Source organism: Triturus cristatus, chromosome 6, assembly GCF_964204655.1.
Source record: "Triturus cristatus chromosome 6, aTriCri1.1, whole genome shotgun sequence".
In the NCBI taxonomy this organism is placed as follows: Eukaryota; Metazoa; Chordata; class Amphibia; order Caudata; family Salamandridae; genus Triturus; species Triturus cristatus.
The window spans coordinates 836,337,445-836,364,595 of record NC_140589.1 but is presented as its reverse complement, the minus strand read 5'-3'; the positions used below and the strand labels follow the sequence as shown (position 1 = coordinate 836,364,595).

The 27,151-nt window shown below is 45.2% G+C and overlaps 1 protein-coding gene across 1 annotated transcript in view; it reads left to right on the top strand.

The window, feature by feature from the left end:
- The window catches only part of CRIM1 (cysteine rich transmembrane BMP regulator 1), an 816,650-nt gene that overhangs the window by 777,547 nt on the left and 11,952 nt on the right, over positions 1-27,151 (top strand). The window contains exons 14-15 of the mRNA XM_085611439.1: positions 15,959-16,153; positions 21,400-21,522. Of these exons, the coding sequence (XP_085467565.1) occupies positions 15,959-16,153; positions 21,400-21,522 (318 nt within the window). The remainder of the gene's footprint in view (positions 1-15,958; positions 16,154-21,399; positions 21,523-27,151) is intronic.

Sequence of the window (27,151 nt, the reverse complement as noted above, 5' to 3'; positions counted from 1 at the left end):
CTTGAATGCTTCATAGCAGAAATGGAATTGTTATTTGGATTTTTCGGACAGTGTGGCTGGGTCCATGGGCAATGCCATCAATCTTTGCCTTCATGTCTGAATGCATTCCAATGGCTTATTGGAACATGCCCAGGCCACCGTGGTGGGTAGACATGTCCTTTAATGGTGAGGGGCATTTTGAAAGAAAAGGCTGGATCTGAAAGAGACACGTTAGTGATAGATTCCTTACCTTAGAATTACCTCCAGGCGTCAGACTGGATCCGGAAAGTTTTCATCAGCAGTACCCCCTGCGCGTCGCAAGGTGTCGTCGTGCGGCTCCGCGTCTGTCGTAAGCGTCATGATCGCCAGGATGACGTCGCGGCAGCTACTTAGGCGCCGCCCTTGCGCGCTGACGTCCGTTCTTTCTTTTTTTGCGCCAGCAACCGCAGATCCGGAGAGAGCGGTACCCCTAGTCAATTTTTGACTGAGTTTTCGGGGACTTTTGTCTCTGTTCTTTTGAGTCTTTGACTCCTGGTGTATAGGAATGCACGGTTTCAAGTCTTGCAAAGCTTGTCCCCGCACGATGTCGGTGACGGACCCACACCACGATTGTCTCTACTGCCTGGGGAGCGACCACGACCCCGCGTCGTGCCCCAACTACTGGGCCATGGCTCTGAAAACTTTGCGGGAGCGGTCCCGAAAGTTGCTTGAGGCCCGGGATCTGGCTCCGCGCCGTTCCCGGTCCCGTGGGAGGTCGAGGGACCAGTCGTGGAGCCGCCACCATCGTTCGACGATTCCTGGTGGATGACCAGCTCTTTGTTGGCTACGTAGGTGCCAAGAAAGGCCGGGCTGTACACAAGAGGACTATCTCCTGCTGGGTCGTCTTGTGTATCAAAGCCTGTTATTCTCTGGCTAAAAAGGAACCTCCGTGGGGTTGCGTGCCCATTCTACCAGGGTGACCGCAGCTACTACTGCATTGGGACGTGGTGTCCCCCTGCAAGACATCTGTCAGGCAGCCACGTGGGCCTCGCTGCACACTTTTACTAAGCATCATTGCCTTGACAGTCAAGTCCGGAGAGACGGCTTCTTTGGCCGTTCTGTTCTCCGTGACTTTCTGATGTGATCTTGGTTCGCAGACCCTCCACCGGGGTTGGTATTGCTGGGGTATCTATTCTAAGGTAAGGAATCTATCACAAACGTGTCTCTTTCAGATGCATAAGTTACTTACCTTCTGTAATGATATATATGAGACATTAGTTAGTGATAGATTCCTTACCGACCCACCCATCCTCCCTGTTCTGCGAACTGATTTCTAGGGCGAAGGTCATCCCTTTCAGGGCCCTAGTTTCAATGCACCAGTGGTCAGTATCTTGCATGGCTCTGTGTTCCTGGCGCGGAAAGTCGTAAACAGAACTGACGTCCGCGCGTGAGGGTCAGCGTCTAAATAGCTGCTGCAACGTCATCCCAGCGATCATGACGCCTACGAAGGACGCGGAGCCGCACGACACCACCTTTCAACGCGCACGGATACTGCTGACGAAAACTTTCTGGATCCAGTCTGATGCCTGGGGGTAATTCTAAGGTAAGGAATCTATCATTAAATAATGTCTCTTACAGATATATCATTACCGAAGGTAAGTAACTTGTGCTTCCTTCCCCAGACCTTACAACAGTAGCAGAGATATGTCTCACTCATTGGACATGGCTTTACCTGTGAGGCAGTTGCATCAGCAGTACGGAAAATTCCAGGACTATTTCAGCCCTCAGCTGTCCACGGAGAGGCAACCCTTTCAATCAGTCCGAAAACCTCAGCAAATGTACCACTCGTTTTGTAGCCAGGGTTGGATCTAAGGGTCGCCATCATCAACAGACGATTCAGTTAACATTTTGTTCTGCAGCTTCAAAGCCTCATTGATTCTCTTTGCCTTCAACTCCACCATTATCCAAAGGCGGGCAGGGTTTTGTACGTCTCCGTCAATTGGGAGACTACTGAGTCATTCAGTTGATCCTGCGGTAGGTACTCTCTTCCCTTCCTGCCCCTTCCTCGAGATCACTTCCTTCCACCAGATTGTACTCTCCAGCTCACACCACAATACTGGAGCCGGCACGTATCCTGCTGAAAAAAGTGACCATATAAGTGGTGCACCTGGAAGAAAGGGGAACTGGATTCTCTTCCTTTTACTCCTTGGTCTCCAAGACTTGCTCGCTTTGAATGAGAGAGATTAGTTGACATCCCTGGATCATCAGGATTCCTGTTTCCACATGCCTGTTCTCCCTGCTCACAGGTATTTCCCCGGAGGTTCATTGTGGGTTCCCAGCACTATAAATTACCAGTCTTCCCATGTGGGCCGATAAGCATGCTTAGTGTTTTCCAAAAATGATGGCTGTTGTGGCAGCTTCACTGAGACGATCCGGAGTCCATGTATTTTCACACTACAATGACTGGATGGAGAAGGTGAAGTACCTGGTTCTGATCTTCTTCATCTGATGACTTCATAGTGACTTGGGGTTTACCATCAATGCCCTGAAGCGCAGAGGTTAACCTTGATAAGTGCAGTGCTGAACACAACCTGCATGAAGGCCTTTCCTCTTCATCAGAGGATCATGGATATTCAGTAGATGATTCAGAGATGTCTGACTCTGAGGTATCACCCAGTCCTACAGGTCTTGCATCTGCTCAGCCTCATGCCTTCTGCTGGTTCCACTCAGCAGATGGTGGATAAGGGCCTTCCAGTGGTGATTGCAATGACCGTGGATACAAGAGCAAGGGAGTTTCTCAGTTAGAAACAAGTATTCCAGTCAGTCAACTCAGACTTGCAATGGTGGATGGACCCCTCCAGTCTGGAGGTGGGTCTTCTGTTCATCCCTCTCCAAACTCATCCACCATCATCACAGGCACCACCTCACTGGGATGGGTGGCATGATGGCGTGGGGCCCTTGGTCCATGTCAGAAGAGTGTCCGGACACGAATGTGCTTTAACGGTGGTAATTGTATGTGTCAACTGTGGTAGTTGCTTAGTGTGTCTATCTCTTAGGAACTCCATTTAGATGCATTGCATTAATATACTTAGTGAGTTGATGCAGTTGTTCTATGAGCTTTTATTCCATGGTAGAAGGAGAGACTCAAAAGAGTTTACCTGGAGTAAGGTTCTACATATAGAATTGTTAAATGGGTAACTGTGAATAGCATGAATGTTTTTACCAGTGCTTAATTTGTGACAGAAAAAGTGCTGGAGCCAAAGGTTTTGTTTAAAGGCCATGGCTGCCGCTATAGAATGTCTGGGGTGCCAAATATCTAAACGGCCTCATCTTTATTCTGCCTTGTTCCTCTTTCATCCACCACCAGACACTCCCTACTCCCGTATTTGTAACTCTTGCAGATTTTTTCATCCGTGCTTTCTCTCTTTGTCACTTTCATCACTTTCTTCTGCTGCTGTTCCCCTTTTGTGTTTTTCTTTCTATGCTCTAGTTCAAAGTTGGAAGTGGAAAAATAAGCGCGGACCCCCCCCCCCCCTCCGCCCCCCCCCCCCTCCAAAATGTGTCCCTCATGCAAGTAAGGGAACTTTCTCGTGAGATAGTGCCAGTGCTATATGTGCTGTGGCTTAATTTGTAATAGAAGGGCTGCACAGGCATCTGCGACTCCTGCTGTCATACAACGGTTCCCAGGGGTGTAAAAAATGGGCGCACACGTCCTTTGCGCCCTTGGAGCACACTGTATGGAATATATACCTTGATGGGCAAAGACTGGAGAAGTAGGAGGCCAATCTAGTGACAAATAATGGATTTGCTTCCACATTAGACCAGTAAGGTCAAACCTTAGTAAAATATAAAAGCCACTTTATGCAAAGTTTGAAAAATGGCCTCCAAGGATTTTTTTCACCCAAAAAGATATGTGAAATTGGTGAATTTATAAGCACACCAGGCCAGGAACATTGAGCAACATTTACGCATCAGCACTACTTTGTCGGCAAAGCCAAAAAATACAATTCCCAGCCAAAAAATATAATTCCCGGCCAAAAAATATAATTCCCTTATGGTTACAATTGACGGCTGCCTTTGTTTTCAGATTAACTTTATTTGGAAATCTTTACCGAGGCTTTGTTTTGTCCCCCAAAAAGTTAGAACAGACTTTGTACATCCAGCAGAGAGGCAGGTATTTAGAAGGAAAGAATGCAATACTTTTTCTCAAATCTTCTCGAGCGTTAAAGGAGAATGCTGGCAACTTTATTCAAGAGTTAATGAGTTTCTTTTTCACCCTTTCTTCTTTCTTCTGTTGGACAGGTGCAAAGCTGTCCAAAATGAAATATTTGGCATTTTTGCTCGCACAGCCTGTTTCCCTGCATGTCATTAAATAGCAGTTAGATTTTGATATTGCATACCGTAACAAGCTTTCAAAGCAAGTTGCTACTGGCGTTGTTTCACTGAGTAAACCTGCATTTCTCAGATTTTTTTTTTTTTTTAACTTGAAACAAGGCTTGTTTTTCAAATATATCCCCGCAGTTTAAAGAGTTGAAACCTGCGTGAATTCAGGGGACCTCTTGTAAAGGGGGTTGTGGAGCACCTTGATCGCCTGGCAGGGTTTTGTCCTTGCCTTGCAGTAGGTTTATAACCTGTTCCAAAATTTGGGCTTTTCAGTGCCTTGCTGTGCTTTTGGGTTTGAGGCGCTTGTATTTCTGGCGTCCTAATCCGAAAATACCTCACTTTTCCCCGGGTGCACAGTCATTCGGTAAATCAGCATTGGATACGATTAAAATCTACCACAGAACGGAAGTCATATTGATGTTTTTGCTTAAAAAGTAAAGTGCCTTTTTCTTGTGGTGTTTAATAAAAAGTATTTATAACTCGACTATATTGAAACTGAGTTTACACGTGCATGCCTCACTTTTCGTGTCATCGCTTGCGGAGAGCAATCACATCGGCTCTATCCTATTGGCCGTTCCGTGGTGAGAAATTATGAGGGAGCGTACACAAGGGGGTGGAAAAGGGGCGAATAAAGGTCCAACATAGATGCCCCCAATCAGGCTATGCAAGTCAAAGAAGTATGCAGTTCCTAAATAGAGAGGAAGAGGGCGGGAAAGCCTGCAGCGTCCGATCGGGGTATCTGATTCCTCAGGAGCAAGAGCCCTCACACACTCGAACGGGCGTCATGCTTCATCATCGGGCAGCTCCTCGTTGGGCCGCCGCTGCAATGCCCAACGGACCCCACAAAGGGTGCTCTTTGCCGGTGTTCTTTTATTTTTTGCTGATGCAAAGAGTGACGTCCGGTGTTAAGTGAGGTTAAAAATATCTACGGCATACCCTAGTTTATATAATATGTGGGTCCCCTTGTTAACGTTAAAAACATTGAATGGCTAGAAATGGCTGCAATGGTCCGAATGAGCTTCACAGGCAATTGTTAAAAAAAGGGTGACATGTTTCTTGCCTATTTAATGTCAAAACTGATCACGACAATTCATCAGGACCAAGATCCTAATCTACTTGTGATTGGGTTGCTAAAGAGTGCGTGATATTGAAATTGTACCCAACGGCATTCAAGTATATAGTATACCTTCAGGGTTAAAATCCTCCCATACAGGGAGAAGTACAATGCCCCAGCACTAAGTGGCAGAGGAATCGCTTACTGGCGTAAACCAGTTGTAGTGAAGTGCGCGATTTGCAATCGACCTACACCAAAAATGATTTTGAAAAAACTCATTGATCACTACATTGTTGATTGTATGTGGGCATTCATAGTATGAACATTTTTCGTGTATCATAGCAGCCCTGAGGAAGTGTTTTCAAAGCGAAACACAGCTGCATTATCCATCGGATGTCATATAAGAAATAACCAACTGTTCCTTACTATGTATTTTTTTGTCTGAATTGTCCTCGTATTGCCCGGCACTTTGTAATTTGGCACTTCATTGGCATGATTATGGGCATGTATTCTTACCTGTTCATAGGACACTCTTGTTTTGTTCTATGTTATTGAATGGTTTAATTGTTTCACAAACGTTTTATTAAGGATAACATTCTCTATGGATCAAATTTATGAAATACATCTTGATATTTTGTAAAGTTGATCAAAGTTTTGGTTAATCTTATGTAATTACTTGTGTTGGATTTGTTTATGGTGGCGTGCTCCATTTTAATACAGCAAACTATACTTTGCAATTACATTGTAATTTCCATGTTTCACACTTTCCTGCAGCAAGAGTGTCATATGTGCTGGCACCCACCTACTATTTTATTGTAGTCATTGTTACACACATAGGATGGGTTAGTGCGGTTTGTATTTTGCCCCTGATGCTATCTGTAATAGCAGTTTTGAGTGTTGCTTGGATCCTACACTTGTCCAGTACTGTTTTATTGGAGCTCCCTCATTGCGAGTTTGAGTCCACCCTTATGGTACTATCATATCTGTGTGGAGCAGACTGATAGTTATGAAGCATGTCTCAGTGGTGTGGGTGAGGTTTTGCCATCCACTTAATTGAAGACTACCCCCTTTTCGCCCAGTGTCACCCCCCAAACGAGTGTAGAGGTGGTACCGACTATCGTATTCGTTATCTGTTGAATGTCTGGTTTGGAGGGCGCACAGCCTTCTTCTCTCCAATGGTGTGATAAAAAAAAAATAAGTAGCAGCAACACAACCCTCATTCATTATTGCCAATGTTTTTATCTTACTTGCTGCTATATTGGAGCAGACACTTTCAGAGGTTTTATCTTCCGCTGCCAATGTTGGCTGAATTACATTTAAGTTTTTATCACTATCTCCTGTTCTTGGAATCCTCTCCCCTCCTCTTCACTTCTGCTCCTTCACTGTTCTCTTGGTCTCTTTCACTCGCACCCTTTTTTAACCTCTTTTAATTTATTTCATTGCTTTTTTTCCATGCTCTCAATCTGCTTTTGCCCGCTCTCTCCCTTCTCTTTCCAAATTGCATCCTTTTCACCGATCTTGCCTTTTTTCATTGCCATTTTCCGCTCTCACCACTCTTTTGCCCGCTGTGCCCCCTCTCTTTCTTGCATCCTTAGCACTCCTTGACTCTGCTTTACCTTGCTTTATTTTCCGTTTGCCACTATCTTTCTGCCTTGTACATTTGCCTTTTTCCGCTCTCATATGCTTTTCTGCCCCTCCTTTGTTCCCTTTTGCTGCTACCACTGTTGTTCACCCGCTTCCCACCTTCCGCCTCCACCTGCTCTTTACCTGCTCTCCTGCACATCTTCCCGCCTCTTAGTCTGTCCTCTGTAGCCCTGCCCACTGCCCCCGCACCCCTTCTACCTTCCAGGAACTATTTAATGGCAGCTAAGCAGTGGCCCAGAGGCAGTCAAAGGCAAGCCCCTCTCTGCTCATCTGTGCCTGGCCTAGACCCAGTGCTACGAACTCTCGTCCTTCCTCCCTCCGCAGCGACACCATCACCAATCTCCACATCCTCAACCCCCGAAATGAACACTGTTGCTGTGCTTCTCCACAGTCCACGATAGGACCTTTTACCTACACCCACTGCCGTTTTACCTGCTACAGCATGCATACTAGTACTCCACCCAGGCCCACTCAGACCACACAGTGGCCCACACCAGCACAACAAAACCAGCTCGCATGCGCCATCCTCAACTCGCGCTCACTGTGCAAACATGCCACCGAACAATGGGAACTCATCTTCAGCCTTGCACCCAACGACATCTTTCTCACCGAGACCTGGCTTCACCCAAAATCCACATGTGACATTGCCACTGGTATACCTGGAGGATACAAGATCACCCACTGCAACCGCATCAATAAGCCAGGAGGAGGGATCCCAGTCATACACAAGGAATCCATCCAATGCATCACCACAACTGATGACATCACCCCGGGGCATGAAACAGCTAAACTTCAGGTTCCAAATGGACAGAAAGACTACCATCAGGGGCACTCTCGCCTACAGACCTCTGGGCCCACGACCTAGATTCTGCAACTTCATCACCGATTTCATCCTCACCCGCGACTCCAATTACTACATATTCCTTAGCGATCTCAATTTGTACATCGACGACCATGATGACACCAACACCACTCCTCGACAGCATGAACAGCATTGGCCTCCCCCAAGTCATCCACAATCCCATGCACATTGCAGGTCACAAGCTAGACTCCATCATCACCTCCAGCGACCGCATCATGTACAGCCACACCACCAAATTCACTTGAACTGGCCACTCCATCATCCACTTTAAAGCCACCAGCCCATGGATCTCCTCCCCCACTGTGCTCAGCACCCCCCATCGCTACTGGAGCGAAGTCTCAGTGGCTAAATGGATAGACACCCTCAACACCACCCACTCAGACACTTCCAGCAACCTAGACCAAAACTTCATGAATTTCAACACCTGAATCACAAACTGCGTTGACCGCATCATTCCAATTGGCAACAATAAGCACAGAACGTTTACCAAGCAGGCAGCTGGTACAGACTTCAGAACCGCTAAACACCAATGCAAATAACTGGAAAGGAGATGGCGCACAAGCAAGGACACCACCAACAGGATTTCCTTCAAGACGGCCCTCAAACTCTACCACCGACAGCTGTGGGAGACGAAGAGAAAAGCCCTAGCTTCAAGCACTGAATCAAGCTCCAATGATAGCAAAGAACTCTTCAACATCGCCAAGTAATTATCCAACCCCACAGCTTCAGCAAACAACATCACCCCCTTACAAGAACTATGCAACAACCTTGCAAACTTCTTTCACAGCAAGATCGCCAAAATCTATTGGAACTTTAAACCCCCACCTAAGCTTACCGACTTTTCCAACCAACACAGTTTCTGTGGAACCACCAAAGACAACTGACTGACCACAGTCAAACCAGTTCGCCCCCACAGGATGCCACCTCCCTCATGTACTTGGTCCACTCAGGGACCCACTCCGACCCGTGCCAACACCACATCTTCAACCCAGGTGGAGCCAGGATCAGCCACAAACTCACCACCCTATTCAACACCTCTATAGCTTAGGCCACCTTCTCTGAAGACTGGAAGCATGCTGAGGTCAACGCCCTATTAAAGATATCAGCCCACCCCTGCGAACTCAACAATGATTACCCATCTCCCTACTCTCATTCCCGGCCAAAGTCTTAGCAAAAGCCAACAACTCACCAAACCTCTGGAACAGAACCATCTCCTTGACACCTCTCAATCCAGAATTTCCCAGCACAGCACCGAAGCAGCCATGACTGCAGCCACAGACGACATCCGAGCCCTCTTCGACCAGGGAGAAACAGCACCACTGATCCTCCTCGACCTCTTGGCAACATCTGACACAGTCTCTCGCCACACACTCATCACAAAGCTGCATAACATCAGCATCCAAGGAACCACTCTCAGATAGATGGCCTCCTTCCCCACTGGAAGAACGCAAAAAGCCCACCTACCACCATTCACTTCTTAACCCCAAAAAATCATCTGGGGAGTACCTCAAGGCTCATCCCTCAGACCACACTATTCAACATGTACATGACACCACTGGCTAACAGTGTCAGATCTCACAGACTCAACGTCATATCCTATGCCATTGACACACATCCTCTTCTTTTCCAAAGACTCCACCAACACCAGAACCAACTTCCACAATTGCATGACCAGCGTCACCAATTAGATGAGGGACAACTCCATAAAACTCAACACATACAAGACAAAGGTACTGATCTTCGGCACCAAAAACTCCCCTTGAGATGCTTCCAGGAGGCCCACAGAACTCTGACCAACACCAACCCTGACCGACGACACCAGAAATGTAAGCATTATCCTGGATAACAAACTATGAAGTCCCAGGTCAATGCTGTCTCGTCCTCCTGCTGCTTCTTCCTACACATGCGGCGCAAGATCTTCAAATGGCTATCTCAGAGCTCAAGACACACCATCACACAAGACTTCATCTCCAGCAAACCAGACTACGGCAACACTTTCTACTCGGGGAATGTAGCCCACCTCCTCCTTAGGCTACAAACCATACAGTACACCACGCTCAGACTCGTCCTTGACCTCCCACAACAAACCCATCACCCCTCTCCTCGAAGAACTCCACTTGCTCCCATTACAGAAGAGCTGCCAATTCAAGCTACTCACTAAAGCCTACAAGGCCCTACACTACTGCGGACCAGCTTACATCAACCCCCGCCTTAATTTTCACCAGACACCACCGCTTCCATCTCGCTCACTCCTCCATCGGCTGAAGCATGTGCAGATGATTCTCCTACTATAGAGATGCACCACCGTACTTCTTTTACTTTAGGATTGGATTACACAGCAAATATTTTGTAGCATCTATATGACCCAGGCATGATGCACATGTGAGTTGCTAGTGGTTCACAGTGACGCCCATTGTCTAATTTTATGCGTTGTGATAGTTGTGAGATAAAGGTGCGATTTTTACGTATACATGTGTTTATTTGGGTGTTTTGCAGAGCGCTTTATGATCACTTTCAGTTACTTAAAAGCTCTTATTGTTCTTTTTTAGAGATGCAGGAAAAATATAGGCGTCTTGGGTTAGTGCCTCAAATGTAGCATGCTAGGATAGCGCACTAGTGTATGCTGGCGAAAGAGGGTGACAGCGGGTGACACGGTGAGCCTTGTAGGTTCTAGTGTGTCACTGAGAATGTAGGAAAGAACGCTTTCTATGTCTGATATGTTTGGTCAGCGAGTGAGTTCAGTTTACACTTCTCCGGTGTGGTAGTGTTTCTTAGTGGGAGATCAGTGTACATGTCTACTATGTCACATTTTTTATTTTATTTATTTATTTACTTGAGTTTTATATAGCGCTGGCTAGACCCGGAGGTATCAGAGCGCTTTACATGAGGAGAGTTACATAGGTTACAAGTTACACATTGTTACAGAAGGTACGTCAATTACAAGTTACATCCGTTGGTTCAAGGCGTGTGGAGGGTAAGGGGTAATGTAAAAGGGCGAATGGGAGGGAGATTAAGCAGAGAATTGGCACAAGGAAAAGCAGGGCATGTAGGGGGAGAGAGATTCAGGGGAGAGAGGAAAGGAATGGGGGAGGCAAGCAAAGAATGAAGGAGGGAAGGGGTGGGTGGTAGGAGACAGCGAGGAGACGAGGAAGTAACATTGTCTGATGTCCGGCTCGGTGGGAGACGCCTCCCCGCGGTAAAGGGATCATTTCAAGTCTTCCATTTTGTGTGATTCCCTTGTCACGGTGGACTCTCTCAGCGGGGTCGCTAATACTCCAAGGCATAGATGCTGGATCCCTTCCCAAAAAGGGGAGAGGAGTGCTTTGGTCATGGGCCCACTTAGAAGAATGAAGGGGGAGGGTCTAGAAAACCCAGCATGGACACAGTGTCGAATTTCCGGCAAGGTATGAGACTGTTTCCAGTGGTAAGGGGATCAATCCCAGACCTCCACTATGTGAGACTCCCTTGTCACTGTGGACTCTCTCAGACGGGTCTCTGAGACTCCAGGGCAAAAATGCTGGATCCATCCCCAACAAGGGGAGTAGGTGTGCTTTGGACAAGGGCATACTAGAGAGGGCCATAATAGGGAGTCGGGCTGGTAGGGTTGCATAGGTTACAAATTACACATTATTACAGAAGATACGTCAATTACGAGCTACATCCATTTGGTAAAGGCGTGTAGAAGGGTAAGGGGATAATGTAAAAGGGCGACGGGGAGGGAGATTGAGCGGAGCATAGGCACGAGGATAAACAAAGCAGGTAGGGGGAAAGAGATTCAGGGGAGAGAGGGAAGGAATAGGGGAGGCAAGCAAAGAATGAAGGAGGGGAGAGGTGGGGGAGGGGATAGGAGACGCAGTGAGGGGACAAGAAAGTCCAGGCTAGACCCGGAGGTATCAGAGCGCTTTACATGAGGATTAAGGCATGTTACAGCGTTAAATCAATTGCAGTTGCATTACAGTTAGATCCGTTGCTAGTGCATTCAATAAACATGGAAAAAAAAAGATGAGGAGGAAAACAGTGTCTGATGTCCAGTCGGCCCCTCTGCTCACCTTTTGGGAACACACAGGGCGTAGACCTGAAATCGCCTGACTGGTGCCATTTTGAAGATAGGCGACATCACCCAGTATGTGATATTGGGCAACATAGCAGGGACCAGGAGTGTGAGTATAGGTGAAGTGAAAGACCACTCCAAGATGGCCACCATAGTTTGTGAAGGGAGCAGGCCCGTTTCTATTTCCATGCTCAGCAGATCATCGAAGCCTGGGAAAGGAGCAGGCCCATTTCTATTTCCATGCTCAGCAGATCCTCCGGATCAGGGAAGGGGGCCATCTTTGGGATCAGCGGTAGGAGGACATCATGGTAGTGTAGTTATAGCAACAGGCCATAAACTGTGAACAATGCTTGTGGCTATGAGGGGCCCTGCCCGTGTCAGCCTTACCCAATCATCAGTGGTGGCTGCTAGTTTGCCCCGGTGCCAGATGCTGCAGTCCAGGGATCTAGAGGGCTGGAAGCACACGTCTTGTCCTTTCTGTGCCCGTGGAAGTTTATCTATGCAGCCAGAGGATTGTAACGCGGCTTCCCAAGCATCAGAGAGTGCCACGAGTCAGATCGGGAAGTGTGCGATCCCTGATAGTCATAAGGAGCTTAGCGGGAGAGTTTAAAAAAACAGTGTTGGCTCCCCATCTACTGCTGCATTTCCGGCCGGTACAGGCGCAGCGCCACACCTGGGCCACCTTTGTGTGTTGCTTCATGACACCGCTTCGCCTGGTGCCAAAGTCTTGTGAGCAACCCCTGGTGTCTGTGGTGCTTACAGAGCTGGGTCTCCTCTAGGAATCAGACAGGTAGCTACCTTTCACTCGCTCCAGAATCCGTCCCAGACCCTGGATTAAGTCAACTGGATGCTTCCAGTCTCAGCCCAGTCTGGGACGGGCTCACAGTCTGTGACCGCCATTTTATCAGCCGGCTCCCGGATCGCGTAGCAGCTGGTATTGTGGTTACTGGCTTAGTTCAAGGAACGTTTCTCAGCTCCACTGCTCCTGTGTACTTTCCGATCACTCATTCTTCGTTTTTCGCCGGGGTTGGACGCCATTTGATGCAGTTCTGGGCTATGGCGCGTGGTGTCTGCACAGAGCTTCTGCTCCAAGCTACCATTTTGGTTGCCACTTCTGCTCTGTATGCCCTGGCAGGATCCTGGCATCGAGGGCACACCTTGCAGGCTAATCCGTTGAAAGAAAGACACGGATTAAGTGACCGTCCCGACCTGCCGAGCTGTGTGCTCATGTACCGCTCTCCCTCCGTCTGCACCCAGGGGGTTGTTGCTTTAATTGATCTTGCATTGCCTATGAGTTTTTGCTATTTCTAAGATGTTACTTTTTTCCAGCCAGCATATTACTATTGTCTCCTCTCCCTCATAACCTATTTCCCATTTTCTGCGTATCCAGTCTGAGAGATCATACGAAGGGCAATAGCGCTATCAAATATCATCACTCCACTGCATACAAAAAAACAAAAGTAAAAAACATTGTCATGTTCAACGCCAAGAGCTCTAACTTTCACAAATGCGAAACTGATTGCGTTCTAAATGCTTTTTTATACGTCCACTTCACTCCAAACACATGAGTAAAAGACATTTTCATTTACAGCACCAATAGCTTTACCTCTTGCTAATGCTAGTCCTATTGCATTGCAAAAACTTGTTTTATAAAGCAGAGAAAGATCATAAAAGGTCCAGCTACTGCTTTAAAAAAATACAAAATTAAAGTTTACAGTTTGGGAATGTATTGTAGGGTGAAATTTGGGGGAATGGCATTCCCACAAGAGCAGCTTCCCCTTAACGAATAGGTTACCACTCCAACTCGAGACTCTGTAACGGTATAATGGTTTTCCGTCTGCAATTAGGGTCTCCAACTAATGATGCATAAATAATCAGTGTATGTCACTTTTGAACCACCACCTATTTGCATTTGAGAAATTAGTGATTGCCAAAGAAACTTGTATTAGCCAGAAAGTTTTTTGACTCTTAAAGTCTTTTGTACATTGTAAAATGACCTTCTGTTGGTGCAGGACCTGTGATTCTGTAAATCGCAGAGTTTGGACCTCCAAAGGGTCATGTACATCAGGCTCTGTGTGGTAATTTCCGCAAACGTTGGGTGTAATGCAGTGTGACCAGAGACGTTTTAATGCATGGGCAAAGTGGGCTCTCGCCCAAGGTGCCAGCCTTTTAGGGGCCCCCTGATAGAGCCCGCTCTGTTATGCAGACGCCTCCCCCGATGACTTTGAATACTACTTCAACAAATTGTTTTAAATGCCATTTTCCTTGAATTTATTTTCAAAGGTGGTGATGTGTGGGAGTCTATTGCAGAAATTTTGCAGAGAAGTGTTGTGATTATATTTTATGTAACATTCATACAAAAAGTTTATTTTAGAACAAAACAGGACCTCACATAGGACACATGGGAGGAGTGGGGGGGGGGGGTCACAGAGATTATTTGTAATATTAGTGAGCTGATGATGTGTTACAACATTTAAAACACACATCACTATCCCTGAATATTAGACGTAAACACTTATAGAATTTGGACCAATGTGCCTGTGTACTGTCAGCGACCTGGACAAAGAGGGCGTGAAAGAGCTGAAACCAGATCATAATTCAAATCTGTTCCGAACAAGGACCCCAAAATAAGTTTCACCCAGGGCCTCTAAAATCCCTAAGATGTCTCTTAAGTGTGACATGTTTGGTTGACTGTGATGCAGTGTCAGAACCGCGATATTGTTAAGCACGGTGGGTAGAGTGTTACATTAAAATGCATGATTAAATTGGATTTTGTCGGCAGTCGACAATTATTATTGAATTCGAATTATAATCTAATGTTAGCATGCGTTGTCGCACAGAATTCTGTGAATGCCTGCAGGCATTGCGCCCGCGGGCATTGTTAGGTAGATGATTGCAACCTTCCTTCGATTGTTCAGTGCTACTGTAGAAGGTGCTGACATGTTGAATCCAATCAGGCGATCTGAACATTTCACAGCTACTATGTTCCACAAAGAGTAATGTTCCGAAATTATAAACGAGCCTGAATCAAAAGTGTATTATGCATAAAACGGTAGAATAATGTGGACATGGATACACCATCAGTTGGATAACTGGGGTAGTAGTTGGAGTTGAAAATATGAGCGAGTGTCTAATTTGCTAGCGTAGCTGCGCATTGTTGGAATATATGTATGTAATTTTGTTAAAAGGATGTAGTCACAATGGGGGGTTTGTGTGTGTGAAAAAAACCTTGGTCATGTCCTTGTTTTTGTGTGATTTCTCTCCATCTACGAAGAACGTAGCTATTAAGCATGTTTACGGAATAAAACTAAAAATGAAACCTGAGATAGTGCGTGAATGCCATCTAGTGGTCGGAGCCCTGAATTGTATTGCTGTTAAATAGTGGGTTATTTGAATTCGTTGCATTTCAGAACCGCTGTTTGACTTAATTAAATAGTAGATCTATGTAAGTAGACTTTGACTTACGTTTGCCCTACCATTACTCTTTATTTCGGGAAGAGGGGGGGATAGAATTTACGGAATTCACGTGAAACATCAACCGCTTTTGCAGCTCCCAGTGTTGGTAATCGAGTTTAGGGTGCATCGTGCTGTTTACTCTGAAACCACTTTTTCCTCTGTCTGTATATTTGTGCCGGGGGCCTGATCTTTTCGCATCACCCTCATTAAACCTGGGAGTATTCTTTTATCTTCCCCTCCCTTAAAGCTCATTCAAAATGTATTCAAATTTTTGTCATTGTGTCCCATTAATTTATTTTGGTGTGGATAATAATAGTCAAACATGAATGCTTCACAAATGTCTTTCCTCAATCTGAATTCTCCCTTTGTGTGCCTTATCGACATGTTATCCTAGAAAGTACTTTAGATGTGTAATCCGCACATTCTTCTTCTATTTTGCAAGCTACTTCAGCACAAAATAATGTCAGATTTCGTGGCCTGGCCCTTTTTAGGTATTTTGTTTTGCGGGCAACTCAGTCATTTAATGTCGCGGTTTTTTGCCTTTTGACAGAAGATACAATACCAAAGAAGGTGGTGTGCCATTTCAATGGAAAGACGTATGCCGACGAGGAGAGGTGGGACATCGACAGCTGCACGCACTGCTACTGCCTGCAGGGCCAGACCCTCTGCTCCACGGTCAGCTGCCCACCCCTGCCCTGTGTGGAGCCCATCAATGTCGAGGGAAGCTGCTGTCCAATGTGTCCAGGTAACACAGCTGCTGACCTCTTGTTGCGTTTATTTTTTGGCAACAGCAGTGCATGTTCATGGGGAAGAGAGCGCCGCAGAGCAAGCTTGCAGTATGTTTGCTTGCTTTTCTGAAAGCTCTGGGAAGGCCATTTTTTCCAGGCAGTAGTCTAAAGTTGTAGAGATTGCAGCTGATCTAGATGAAACTGCTATTGTATTGTAATTGAATTTAAATAGCACTTACTACCCTTGACGAGGCGCCGAAAAGCTTTTTGGGTGAGTTGCACACTACTCCGGAACCCATAAGGAATTAGTGGTGAATTAGTATAGTGAGATATGAAAGTAATTTGAGTGGTGGATATGTTAGTTATTTGGATTGAGAAGGATAGTGGAGAGATAGAGGAAAATGGTTTGCCTTTATATAGCGCTTGCTATCCCATATGAGGTATCCTGGCACTTTTTTGGCGAGTAGCGCACTAATCCGGAACCCATAAAGGATTAGTGGTGAATTAGTATAGTGAAAATATTAAAGTAATTTAAGCAGTGAATATGTTAGTCAGTTATTTGGATGGAGAAGGATAGTGGAGGGATAGAAGAGGGAAAATGTTCGCATTGATATAGAGCTTGCTACCACTGATGAGGTGTTGGTATGCTTTTTTGCCAAGTAGCACGCTACTCCGGAACCCATAGAGGATTAGTGGTGAATTAGTATAGTGAAATATGAAAGTAATTTGAGCCGTGGATATGCTAGTTAGTTGTTTGGATTGATAAGGATAGTGGAGGGATAGAAGAGGGCAATGGTTTGCATTTTTATAGCACTTGCTACCCCTGATGAGGTGTTGAAGCGCTTTTTGGTGAGTAGCACGCTATTCCGGAACCCAGACATTTGCCTCACGTGTACCTTTGCATGTCTCTTCATTTTGTGGTATTTTAAAATATTTGTATTCTGTTATTTGCCGTTTGGGTAAATAGTGTCCGTTTCAAAACCCATACATTGCATGAATGATGACGTGCTGTAAATTATCTCAAAAAAGAGAGTTTCCCAGGGACCAGAAAGGACTGGGTGTCAGATATTTATCAAAAAAGATTCCTTTCTGTGTATTACTCTTTTAGTTGGTGACCATGAGGCCTACACATTTAGATCAATAACCTTTGATTTTTGACTGTGACACTGGACAAATATTATTACTCCAGACTAGAATATACTTTTTGTTACTCTCAAAATTTATTTTTCATAGGAAAACACTTATATTCAATAAAATCATATTTTAAAATTGCATTCAATATATACTCTGATTGGGTGCTCTGGTACAATCTTATATATGCTATCTAACAATTCCGTATTACGGTATCTATCTCAGAGTCACACACAGTTCAAATCATGTACTTTCAAAATTGCAAATTAAATACTACACAAATACATTTCATATGCTTTAAAAAGTCCCACTGTCGACGCGTTTCGGTGCATAGGTTACAATAGTAGCACCTTCCTCAGGACGGACGAAAATTTAAAACCAAAGTTTTGTTCTTCTTTTTTAAGTGTAGGGGTTGAAGTCCTTCTGTGGGTGTTCAGGACAACTTTATCACCTCTCAACTTTTGTGATTTTAGACCACTTGCCTCATAGTCAGTGGAGTCATAGAATTTTTTAAAAAGTCACGTTGACACATGTTCAATGGTGTCTTAAAGCAGGTACGTCTCTCGATATGCACCGCCTGTATTCAGTTGTTTAGCTGTGCCAATAGGTTTTTCGCCTAATGTTTAAGTTCAGGCTGTCCTTCCCTGCACCTTTTCAAGTGGTGTCCTGATACCAGTTAGAGCCTGCAATATCTTGTGGCAGCCTGAATCTTGACAACGCTGTCTTCTTTTCTTTAAGCGCTGTCAGCCACACTGTAGGTTTTCTTGGGGGTGTTTTTACTTTTACTCCCAACCTTTAAAAATCGGCGAGCCTGCTTGTCACAACGTCCTGCTTCCACCGCAACTGGACACCACTTGAAAAGGTGCAGGGAAGGACAGCCTGAACTTAAACATTAGGCGAAAAACCTATTGGCACAGCTAAACAACTGAATACAGGCGGTGCATATCGAAAGACGTACCTGCTTTAAGACACCATTGAACATGTGTCAACGTGACTTTTTAAAAAATTCTATGACTCCACTGACTATGAGGCAAGTGGTCTAAAATCACAAAAGTTGAGAGGTGATAAAGTTGTCCTGAACACCCACAGAAGGACTTCAACCCCTACACTTAAAAAAGAAGAACAAAACTTTGGTTTTAAATTTTCGTCCGTCCTGAGGAAGGTGCTACTATTGTAACCTATGCACCGAAACGCGTCGACAGTGGGACTTTTTAAAGCATATGAAATGTATTTGTGTAGTATTTAATTTGCAATTTTGAAAGTACATGATTTGAACTGTGTGTGACTCTGAGATAGATACCGTAATACGGAATTGTTAGATAGCATATATAAGATTGTACCAGAGCACCCAATCAGAGTATATATTGAATGCAATTTTAAAATATGATTTTATTGAATATAAGTGTTTTCCTATGAAAAATAAATTTTGAGAGTAACAAAAAGTATATTCTAGTCTGGAGTAATAATATTTGTCCAGTGTCACAGTCAAAAATCAAAGGTTATTGATCTAAATGTGTAGGCCTCATGGTCACCAACTAAAAGAGTAATACACAGAAAGGAATCTTTTTTGATAAAAAAAAAAAGTGCTGTAAATTATTGCATAGGAGTAGCAGTCATCCACAAAAGATAACTGCGTATTAAATCCATAATGAACTTCAGTACTCTGGCTATGCTCTCTCATACCCAGTAGTCCAAGTGGTCTATACCCTTACCCAGAGAGCTGGGCATACTCTGGATGCAGTGTTAGCTTCTCACAATATCATCATCCTAGGTACTGGAAAATCTCCTGTGACCTGGTGTTATCATGCTATGTTCCAGCTGAACCTCCAGCTAGCCTCCCCGCCAGCCAAATAGGCAGCCTGTATGACAGAAATGTATACCAGTGCATGGACACGATTGGACAGTGGCACTTTCTCTGCTCAACTTGATAGATTGTTGACTAACAGCCCAGCATGTCCGTTCTGCAGCTCCGTCACTGGCTGACACCGGTCCTCAACAACATCATCCCAACAAAGGCCAGCAGAATCTGCCATTAACACCTGAAAGTTAGGTGGATGTCGCCAGAGTTGAAATCCTGCATATCCAACTCAAGAGCTCGGGAAAGACCCTGGGAAAAGACTAGTAATCACAATAACAGACTAGCACTGTGGAAGATATAAAGGCTTTATGAAAGGCGAAAAGGCTGACCTTCTTGTGTCGCTTATATTAAGCACCCTGGTCAACCAAGGAACTTCAAAAGACAAGCACGGAAATCCCTGAACCCAGAATACCCAACCCTAATAAGCCACCCACGCACAAGAACATTGTGCCTCTCATAATGACTGCTTCATCAGCAAGGCCTTCATAATGGAATACCCCATAGATGAGGTTCATCCCGTCTCATACATCACCTTAAACAGCACCTCATCTTCTACACTCCTCAAACTATGTATACTAATGGCATTGCCAACCTTACAATGGACTCCGGCACATCAAGCTCACTGTCTGATCTCTGTCCAGCATATATATTCAGGAACATCCTTACTCCGTTCTGCAGTAATCCGGGCAAGAGCTTCCATCAACCACTCTGTGTAGTCTGGACTTTTCTTAGAGGAACTCAAAGATGCCTTCCTCAAACCTTTTCCAAAGAAACCATTCACTGACCTGACGCTCCCATCTATCTGTCGCTCGGGCTGCAACTTCCTTCTCCTCAGCAAACTGATTGAAAGAACTCTTTATCTAGAATTATCAGCTAACGTAGAAGAGAATAACCTTCACACCCATATCCAGGGAGAATTGCACCATTGTAGGAGCACAGAATCTGTACTTAGTGCATCGTGTGAAGACATCCCCACCGCAGGGTACTCTAAAACTGTTGCCGTACTTGTGCAATTGGATCTTCCTTCTAGTTTGGATATGTTCCATCACTCCACTTTTCTCTGGAGACTAGAATTTAGAACGATACAAACTATGATCCTTAGCTAGGCTACTTTCTAACAGATCTCTCATTCCATCGTTGCTTCACACGTGTTTGGATCCTCAATGATCCACAGTCGCTCCCTCCTGTTGAGTCTACTGGAACTGATCTCCCACCTTCAACTGCTACAGATACACACAGCACAACATTTATACTTCGACTTGAAATCCAGGCTGAGTTACAACTCCTGTGCAACTGACCAGTGCCTATTAGTGGTAGATAATTAAATGCAAACGAATCAACTTAAATACACCACAACCAAAACTCGGATTCCAGCCTGTGCTAAGTGTTCCACCTTCCCTCGGCTCATCTATCTTGTGGCCAAAAGACCGAGGCCCACCTTCTAACCGAACATTTTGATGAGGAATTGAGCTGTAATCGTGGATACAAACCTCTTCCTGATTCCACAACTGAATCGAGATACGAAGGGACCCTTTCTGCATCATGAAATGTCTTCATCGAAGCTCTCTTTACTTGGGATTTCCGCAAAAGTACAAGCCAACATCAACCTGGACCCTCCGGTGTAGATTACACCAGTGGTGTATACCTTGGAGCATCCCACGAAGTGATTAGCATCCTAAAGAGAATTGAGGAACTAAATCCCTTAACTCGGCGTCTATACAGGCCTGGTAGATGCATCATGTTCAGAGCAACGCGCCTTGCTCAACATGCGGTTCACAGCACGTGACCCGCTTCCTACAGCAAAATATCGATACCCACCACTAGTCCACATCTTATCAATGTAGGCTGGATACGCTTAACCAAATCCATCAATAAATCATGGACTGGTGGAAACTGCTTAGCAGTGTAGCCAAAACCCAGGACCCACTTGCTGAAAGAATAAAATAATAGTTCGCAACCGTCTTGTATTTTAATCTTTCCTTGTTTATAACTGATATACTCTTTTCAGCCCTACATTGGGTAGGTATATGCATGCACAAAAGTGTATATTATTATATTAACATTCCTTTTGAATCTGTTACTACATTGATCAAACTGTTTTCCTTTTCCCTCTTTCTGAAGTAGATTCCATTCATGTCCATGGCTAGTTCCTCATGCAGGGCTGGTCCATCAAGAGGGTGTTCATCTTTGAGTGCAAACCGTTGTTAATGGTGGATGATTCTCCAGCTGTCGTGTTACTCAAAGTTTAATGCTACTTGTCACCCCAATCTACAGAGATGTACATCCCCGAGCCCACCAACATCCCCATTGAGAAGACAGACCGGAAGGAGGAAAACAGACTAGAAACTGCAATGTGGCCAACACCCGGCGAGAACGACATTGTTCATCATCATAGAGGTACGATTTACCAGTGAATCTTCTCCCCGCCTCTTGCAGGCCTACAGTGCTCTAAATATGGCTTTATATTCCGAATACTGGCACTCACGCTGTCGTGGACACAGTTACAATTAAACCCTAGGAGTTGAGCTTTAAGTACGTGACTGATTTGAAGGGAGGAATGTTTCCAGTAATTTGTCAGTTTTTTTTTTCTTCAAATAATTAATCTGTCATCTGTTAGCTCAACAATTCTCCACTTACCTGTAGATTCCGACAGAAGTTGTATGGGAAGACAATACTTTCAGTGCACTGTATCCAGCAGTTCTTCACACTCCATGTATATCTTGCATCTGTAAAACAGGCATTTACCAAAGCCACGATTTTTGTATATTTACAAGGTTTTACCAACGTTCACACACACGCTTTGCAGTGTAAGCTGCCCTCATAGACCAGATAAATCAAGGACTGCCCAGGTAGAGCCCAAACAGCAGCAAGCCAATCATGTCAAACACACACAGCTCCCACTGCAGCAAACTGTTAGACACTTAGCACAGGTAAAGTACATTCAGCAGCCTTTCAGGTTTTCCTTCACACCCAGTCCGTACCAGTGGCAGCCGCTACTTAACGGGGGTGGCCTGGAAAGGGGGGGGGGAGGGGGGCTGTGGGTTGAAGGGTAATTGGAAAAGAAAAGACTTACCTGCAGGCCTGCTGCCGCTTGTCGGTCCTCATCGGCTCTTCATTCGACTCCAGAACAGGAAGCACACAGTCTCCCTGACTCCCTTAGCCAATCATGACATTGCGTTATCATTTTATTATTATATTTTAAACTGCTCACAGAGCAGTCAGGCGACGCTCTTCCGCCGCTGGTCCTTGCGTCTTGTCCTACAGCAGTGCAAGCTTTCCTCACACACACAGAACAAGTACCGCTCGGGCAGGAGTGGAACCTTCAATAAAGCACATTGGAGCTCTCCTATCGTATAGGATCAAAGTGGGTATACATGAATGCGGCAGAGTAAGGGGGATGTTGGTTTGCAGAGAGATAGAGTGAACAAGTGGAAAAAGGAGGTTTTGGGACCATGCTGCAGTACACACATCACTAGTAAGGCCTCAGTATGTTATTCTGTTGCAAATGTTTTGTGTCCATTTCTCATGTTGTGGTTGGCAGAAATGTTTTGTAAATGTTTCTTTATTATTTGTTTGTGTGAATCAGTACATGGATGGTCGGGTGGATGAGGATAAATGGATGAATGAGTGAGTCGATGAATAAATCACATGGTGAACCCACGAGACATTGAGTCTTACATTTTAAACATTTTGGCAGAGTACGCTTACCAAGGAGCCTTATTCTTAAACATGTTTCATTCTAGCCCAGGGATCCGTGTTTGCACTTGCCAGTGCTAACTATACTGCAGGAAGCTGATGTGTGTGGCTGGGGGTTGAAGAACAGAACATTGTGTCACTTCTTAATCGCTGGCTGATCCTGGTACAAATTAGAGTAACCCCAAGAAGTTGTCAGGGCCCACAGAAGAGAGAAAAGAAAAGAGTTTTCAGTGCTTTTACTGAGTTTTCATTGAGGTAGCCCGCATGAGACTGCAAGCAGCAGTATGGAAAACGGAATAGCAACCCTGGAAGGCCCAGAGATGATGCTGCATAGTCCCTCCCGACTGAGAGTCACACTTCGGGCGAGAGTAGGCGAGCCCATTCACCATTTAGTGGGCAGATTTCACTCAGCTGGGAGGCAGCTTGCTTTGCGTGGGGTGGACGATACACTGTTGAGCTCTTAAGTAGAAGCGTTTTGACATTTTTGTGCAATCTCCAACTAACATTCACTGGCTTGGTGAATTACCATGATTTTGCATGGAATCCCTGGACAAAAGATTTGGGACCCATTCTATGTATTGCCGTCAACATGTTTTCTACTTGATCACCCTAACGGCCAGTGGTATTTGATCAGAACGTGGGGTTTCTCACTGCACCTACCACTAGTACTTCATTGAAATGGTGTTGAGGTGTGTGGAGAACAGAGTTGTACCACCATGATCTGGATCTTAAGATGAACCATGGGACAGATTCAAGAGCCAGCCCAAGGCCACACTTGTCACTTTACACACTAGATGTGCCTAAAAATAGGAGCCCCTTGGGGTTCTAGGTACCCCTATCCTTACACTAATCATAGAGTTAAAACCAGAAAAATACATTGAATATTTCACACCATGCCATGTATTTTACTTTGCATCTGTTTTTCACTAACACATTCACAGAGGACTGAAGTAGTAGTTTCTCATACTTCCTGGAAAGAGGATACATTGAAGGATGTTTAAAAATGGCAGTGAGACCGATTCAAGACATGCGCTCTCATGCCGGGGTAGGAATGGGCTTTTTGTCAATGAGATAAAACAAGCACTGGCAAAGCCAATAGGTCTCACCTACGTGAGAGCTATTGGCTTTTTCAATGTTTTCTAGCAATGTTGTACAACAGCGCAGCTGCTGTGCTGCATGATCATATTAAAAAAAATTCTAAGACACAGCCAGTGCTGCTGGACACGTAGAGCTTTTTTTTTTTTATTGCTGGTGGGGCGGAAGGGGAAGGATGCGTGTGGGAGGGGACAACATGGAAATTGAGGGTTGATTGGGGCAAGCAAAAACGGTAGGAGGGAGGGTAATTGTAATTGCATTTGAAATAAAATGAGCACCAAGATGTAATTATAATTTTGTGCCTACTTACTCTATTAACTCCGAAACTAAGCTTTTCTGTTAGAAGTGAACATTTTCCTTGCGTAATGAATTGGACACAACCCTCGACCACCAATAATGTTTATGGTGGTATTTGTGAAGAAGAATGGTCAGAACTAACAGCGTACCGGCCTTTAAGAAATGGTGGGGATAGTCGTCGTATGTCTGCCCTTTTAAGGTTCTGTCCTCCTTAATCTCGACCTGGGTTGAACGAGCCTCCACCGGCAATCATGAAAGGCGGGGTCGACATAAGCAGGGGTGAAACAGCCATGCCCACCCTTCCCGCCCCAGTGAGTGTGCCAAGTGCTCTAGACAGGCAATGAGCAGCAGAGGTGTCTTTCAAATAAGCAAAATACATCAAGATTAGATGCATGGCCCCCATGCAGCCTCTGTGGAGTTTTGGTAAAATAGCTCGAGCACTGCGCACTTTGTAGCTATTTGTAACCTTATGTTGCAAAGATGACTCTGCCTTTCATCCTTAAAAAGCAATGCAATGAGTACACTGGAGCTGGATAATTGTTGTATATGTAATCCCAGCTTTGAGACACCAATGATTTTAATACTGTTGAAAAGCATGAGTTAGTTTTGTTCATAAGCAGGAGCTGGAGAATGGCTCATCTCGCATCACCCCTAGAAGAGCCTTTGATACTAATGGAATGGTGGTGGAAGTGGGGGCCTGGCAGTGGGAGGGTTACCTTCTGATGTTGCGGGTCATTAAGATGGAGAGGGCTGTCTTATCATGCACCCACGCCCCCAGGCTGCTAACCCCGCCTATGGTTACTCCTGCTGTGCCCCTTCCGCATTCAAAAGAAGAGGGAGTAGGGCTGCAACTTATGCCAATGGAGTAGACACCTCAGCAGGTTCAAGCCTTTGCTGCAGAGATTTGTGTACAATGCAACAGCTTTGTCTCTCACTTGACTGCATTAGCTTCTCATGTTTCTGCAGCCAATAAAAGGAGACATTTTCAAACCGCCATTTCACAAGGTTTTTATAAATCTGCATCTTATGAATAAGCGACATAAAAGGCAGTGGAATATTGTTGTTCAACCTCCCATCACCTGGCCTTACAAGAGATTAGTTTTTGCCAGGAAAAGGCTTCCTGCTCAGGAAGGGGGTGTGGCTTGGAGAGGCAGAGACATGGCAGCACAACCTACCCACAGAGTGCACAGCTGGCAAAAAGCCCTCGATTTACACCACGCAACAATCTGCATGCATGGATTATTAAACCCTTAGTGGGGAAAAGAAAACTATTCAGCACCAGGAAGGTCTACTGTCTAAGCTGTTTCCTCCTTTGAGGTGTCCATAGGAAGTGCAAGTTGCATATATGATATGCCGCTACATTAACCTCCTTATGCACAGCTTGCCCACAAGTAGGGAGTGAGAGCTGCAATTGGTGAATGAATAAGACACAGGGACGTAACCCGATTTTCAGTGGAAGTGACAGTGCAAGAAAACACCATCAGCATGCAGTGTCTTAGACACATTTACAAACAGTACACAAATGAATATGTGCAACAGCGAACAAGAAAGGATGGAGGGAGGGTGGTGACGGTTAACAAATGAAGGAAGGACGGCTAGTGAGTGGTTTTGGGCGGGAATAACAAAGAGGAGAGAATGTGGTGTAACTGCCAGAGCTGCCGACTTTGGAGCTGGGGAACAAAGTTCGAGTTTCCACATCGGCTCAAAAAAACTGTGATTCTGGGCAAATCATTTAATCTCCCCTTGCCTACAAGAAAGAAGGCTGCAAATCTGGAGTTTGTAATTCTACGTGACCGAGACGGATAAATCTGCAGGAGATTTTTGTCATTGACTGTGACCTGCTGTGGCCCGCCTTTTAAAAACAGTGTACCTAAGAGCATAATTAATGACTACACATTAAAGAGAACATGGCTCTGATTATCAGGGCATGACCTTATTTTTGCAGAGGTGGCAGAGATGACAGTTGTATCACACTAAAGTTACATTTGCCACCCTGTTCTACTTCAGAACTGTAAAGTGTTGGCTGAAATAAAGGAATAAGAGTGAGAAAAGTGACAGGAGTGTGGTAACAGCAGCTATGCCCCTGCAAAGTCTGTGGAAGCTGAGAGAGACACGTGTTACGTATAGGTCAAGGGATGAATTGTTTGTGGACCTAAGGCTTAACCTCATTCACCTGAGCACGTTTACACACAAAAAGTGCTTGACCTCCAGGCATTCTGCCCTGATGGGGGTGACCCATGGCCAATATGGGTCTGTCAGTCAGAGTGGCCTATTAATCTACCAAAACCCAGCCCTACGACTTGCTGTCTGCTTTGCCACCAGTACGGTGCATGTTGCAGCTCTCAGCTTCCCTTGCAGATTGGTGCCTGTCCTCTCTTACTGCTGTCCAAACTGACTGACAGTGCTATATAATGAGTTCCTACTCGTATGAGTTAAACTGTATAATTGGCTGCTGATGCTGTATTTAACCATTTATAAATGAGTTCAGCTCACGACGTGTATGGAAAGTGTGCCTGCTTGTTTTTAGTACGCAAAGCAATGTTCGAGCCCCAGGGCTCCTTCTACCAGCACCCAAAAACAAGCACCGCGCTAGAGACACGCTGCATGACGGGGCTGTGGCTGCAGAAGTGGAGAACGGTAGAATTGTCATGTGATATGGCATAGTCTGATCAAGTGAGAGGTGAAGAAGGGAGAGGAGTGGGGAGGTAGTGCAGTAATGTGACTTGAAAGCAGTGCTCTGTTGTTATGCTGGGAGGAGGAGGAAATGGTATGTTACAGAGATGACCTGCTGGCACAACTGAATCACTGATCAGTAAATGTTACTTACACACCAAGCAATGTATGTAGTTATGCCGGAGGTTCAAAGGCAGTGAATGGGTGGACTGGGGTAGGGGGATGGGGCTGGCGTGGCTCCAGAGCAGGATGTCAGAAACTCAGA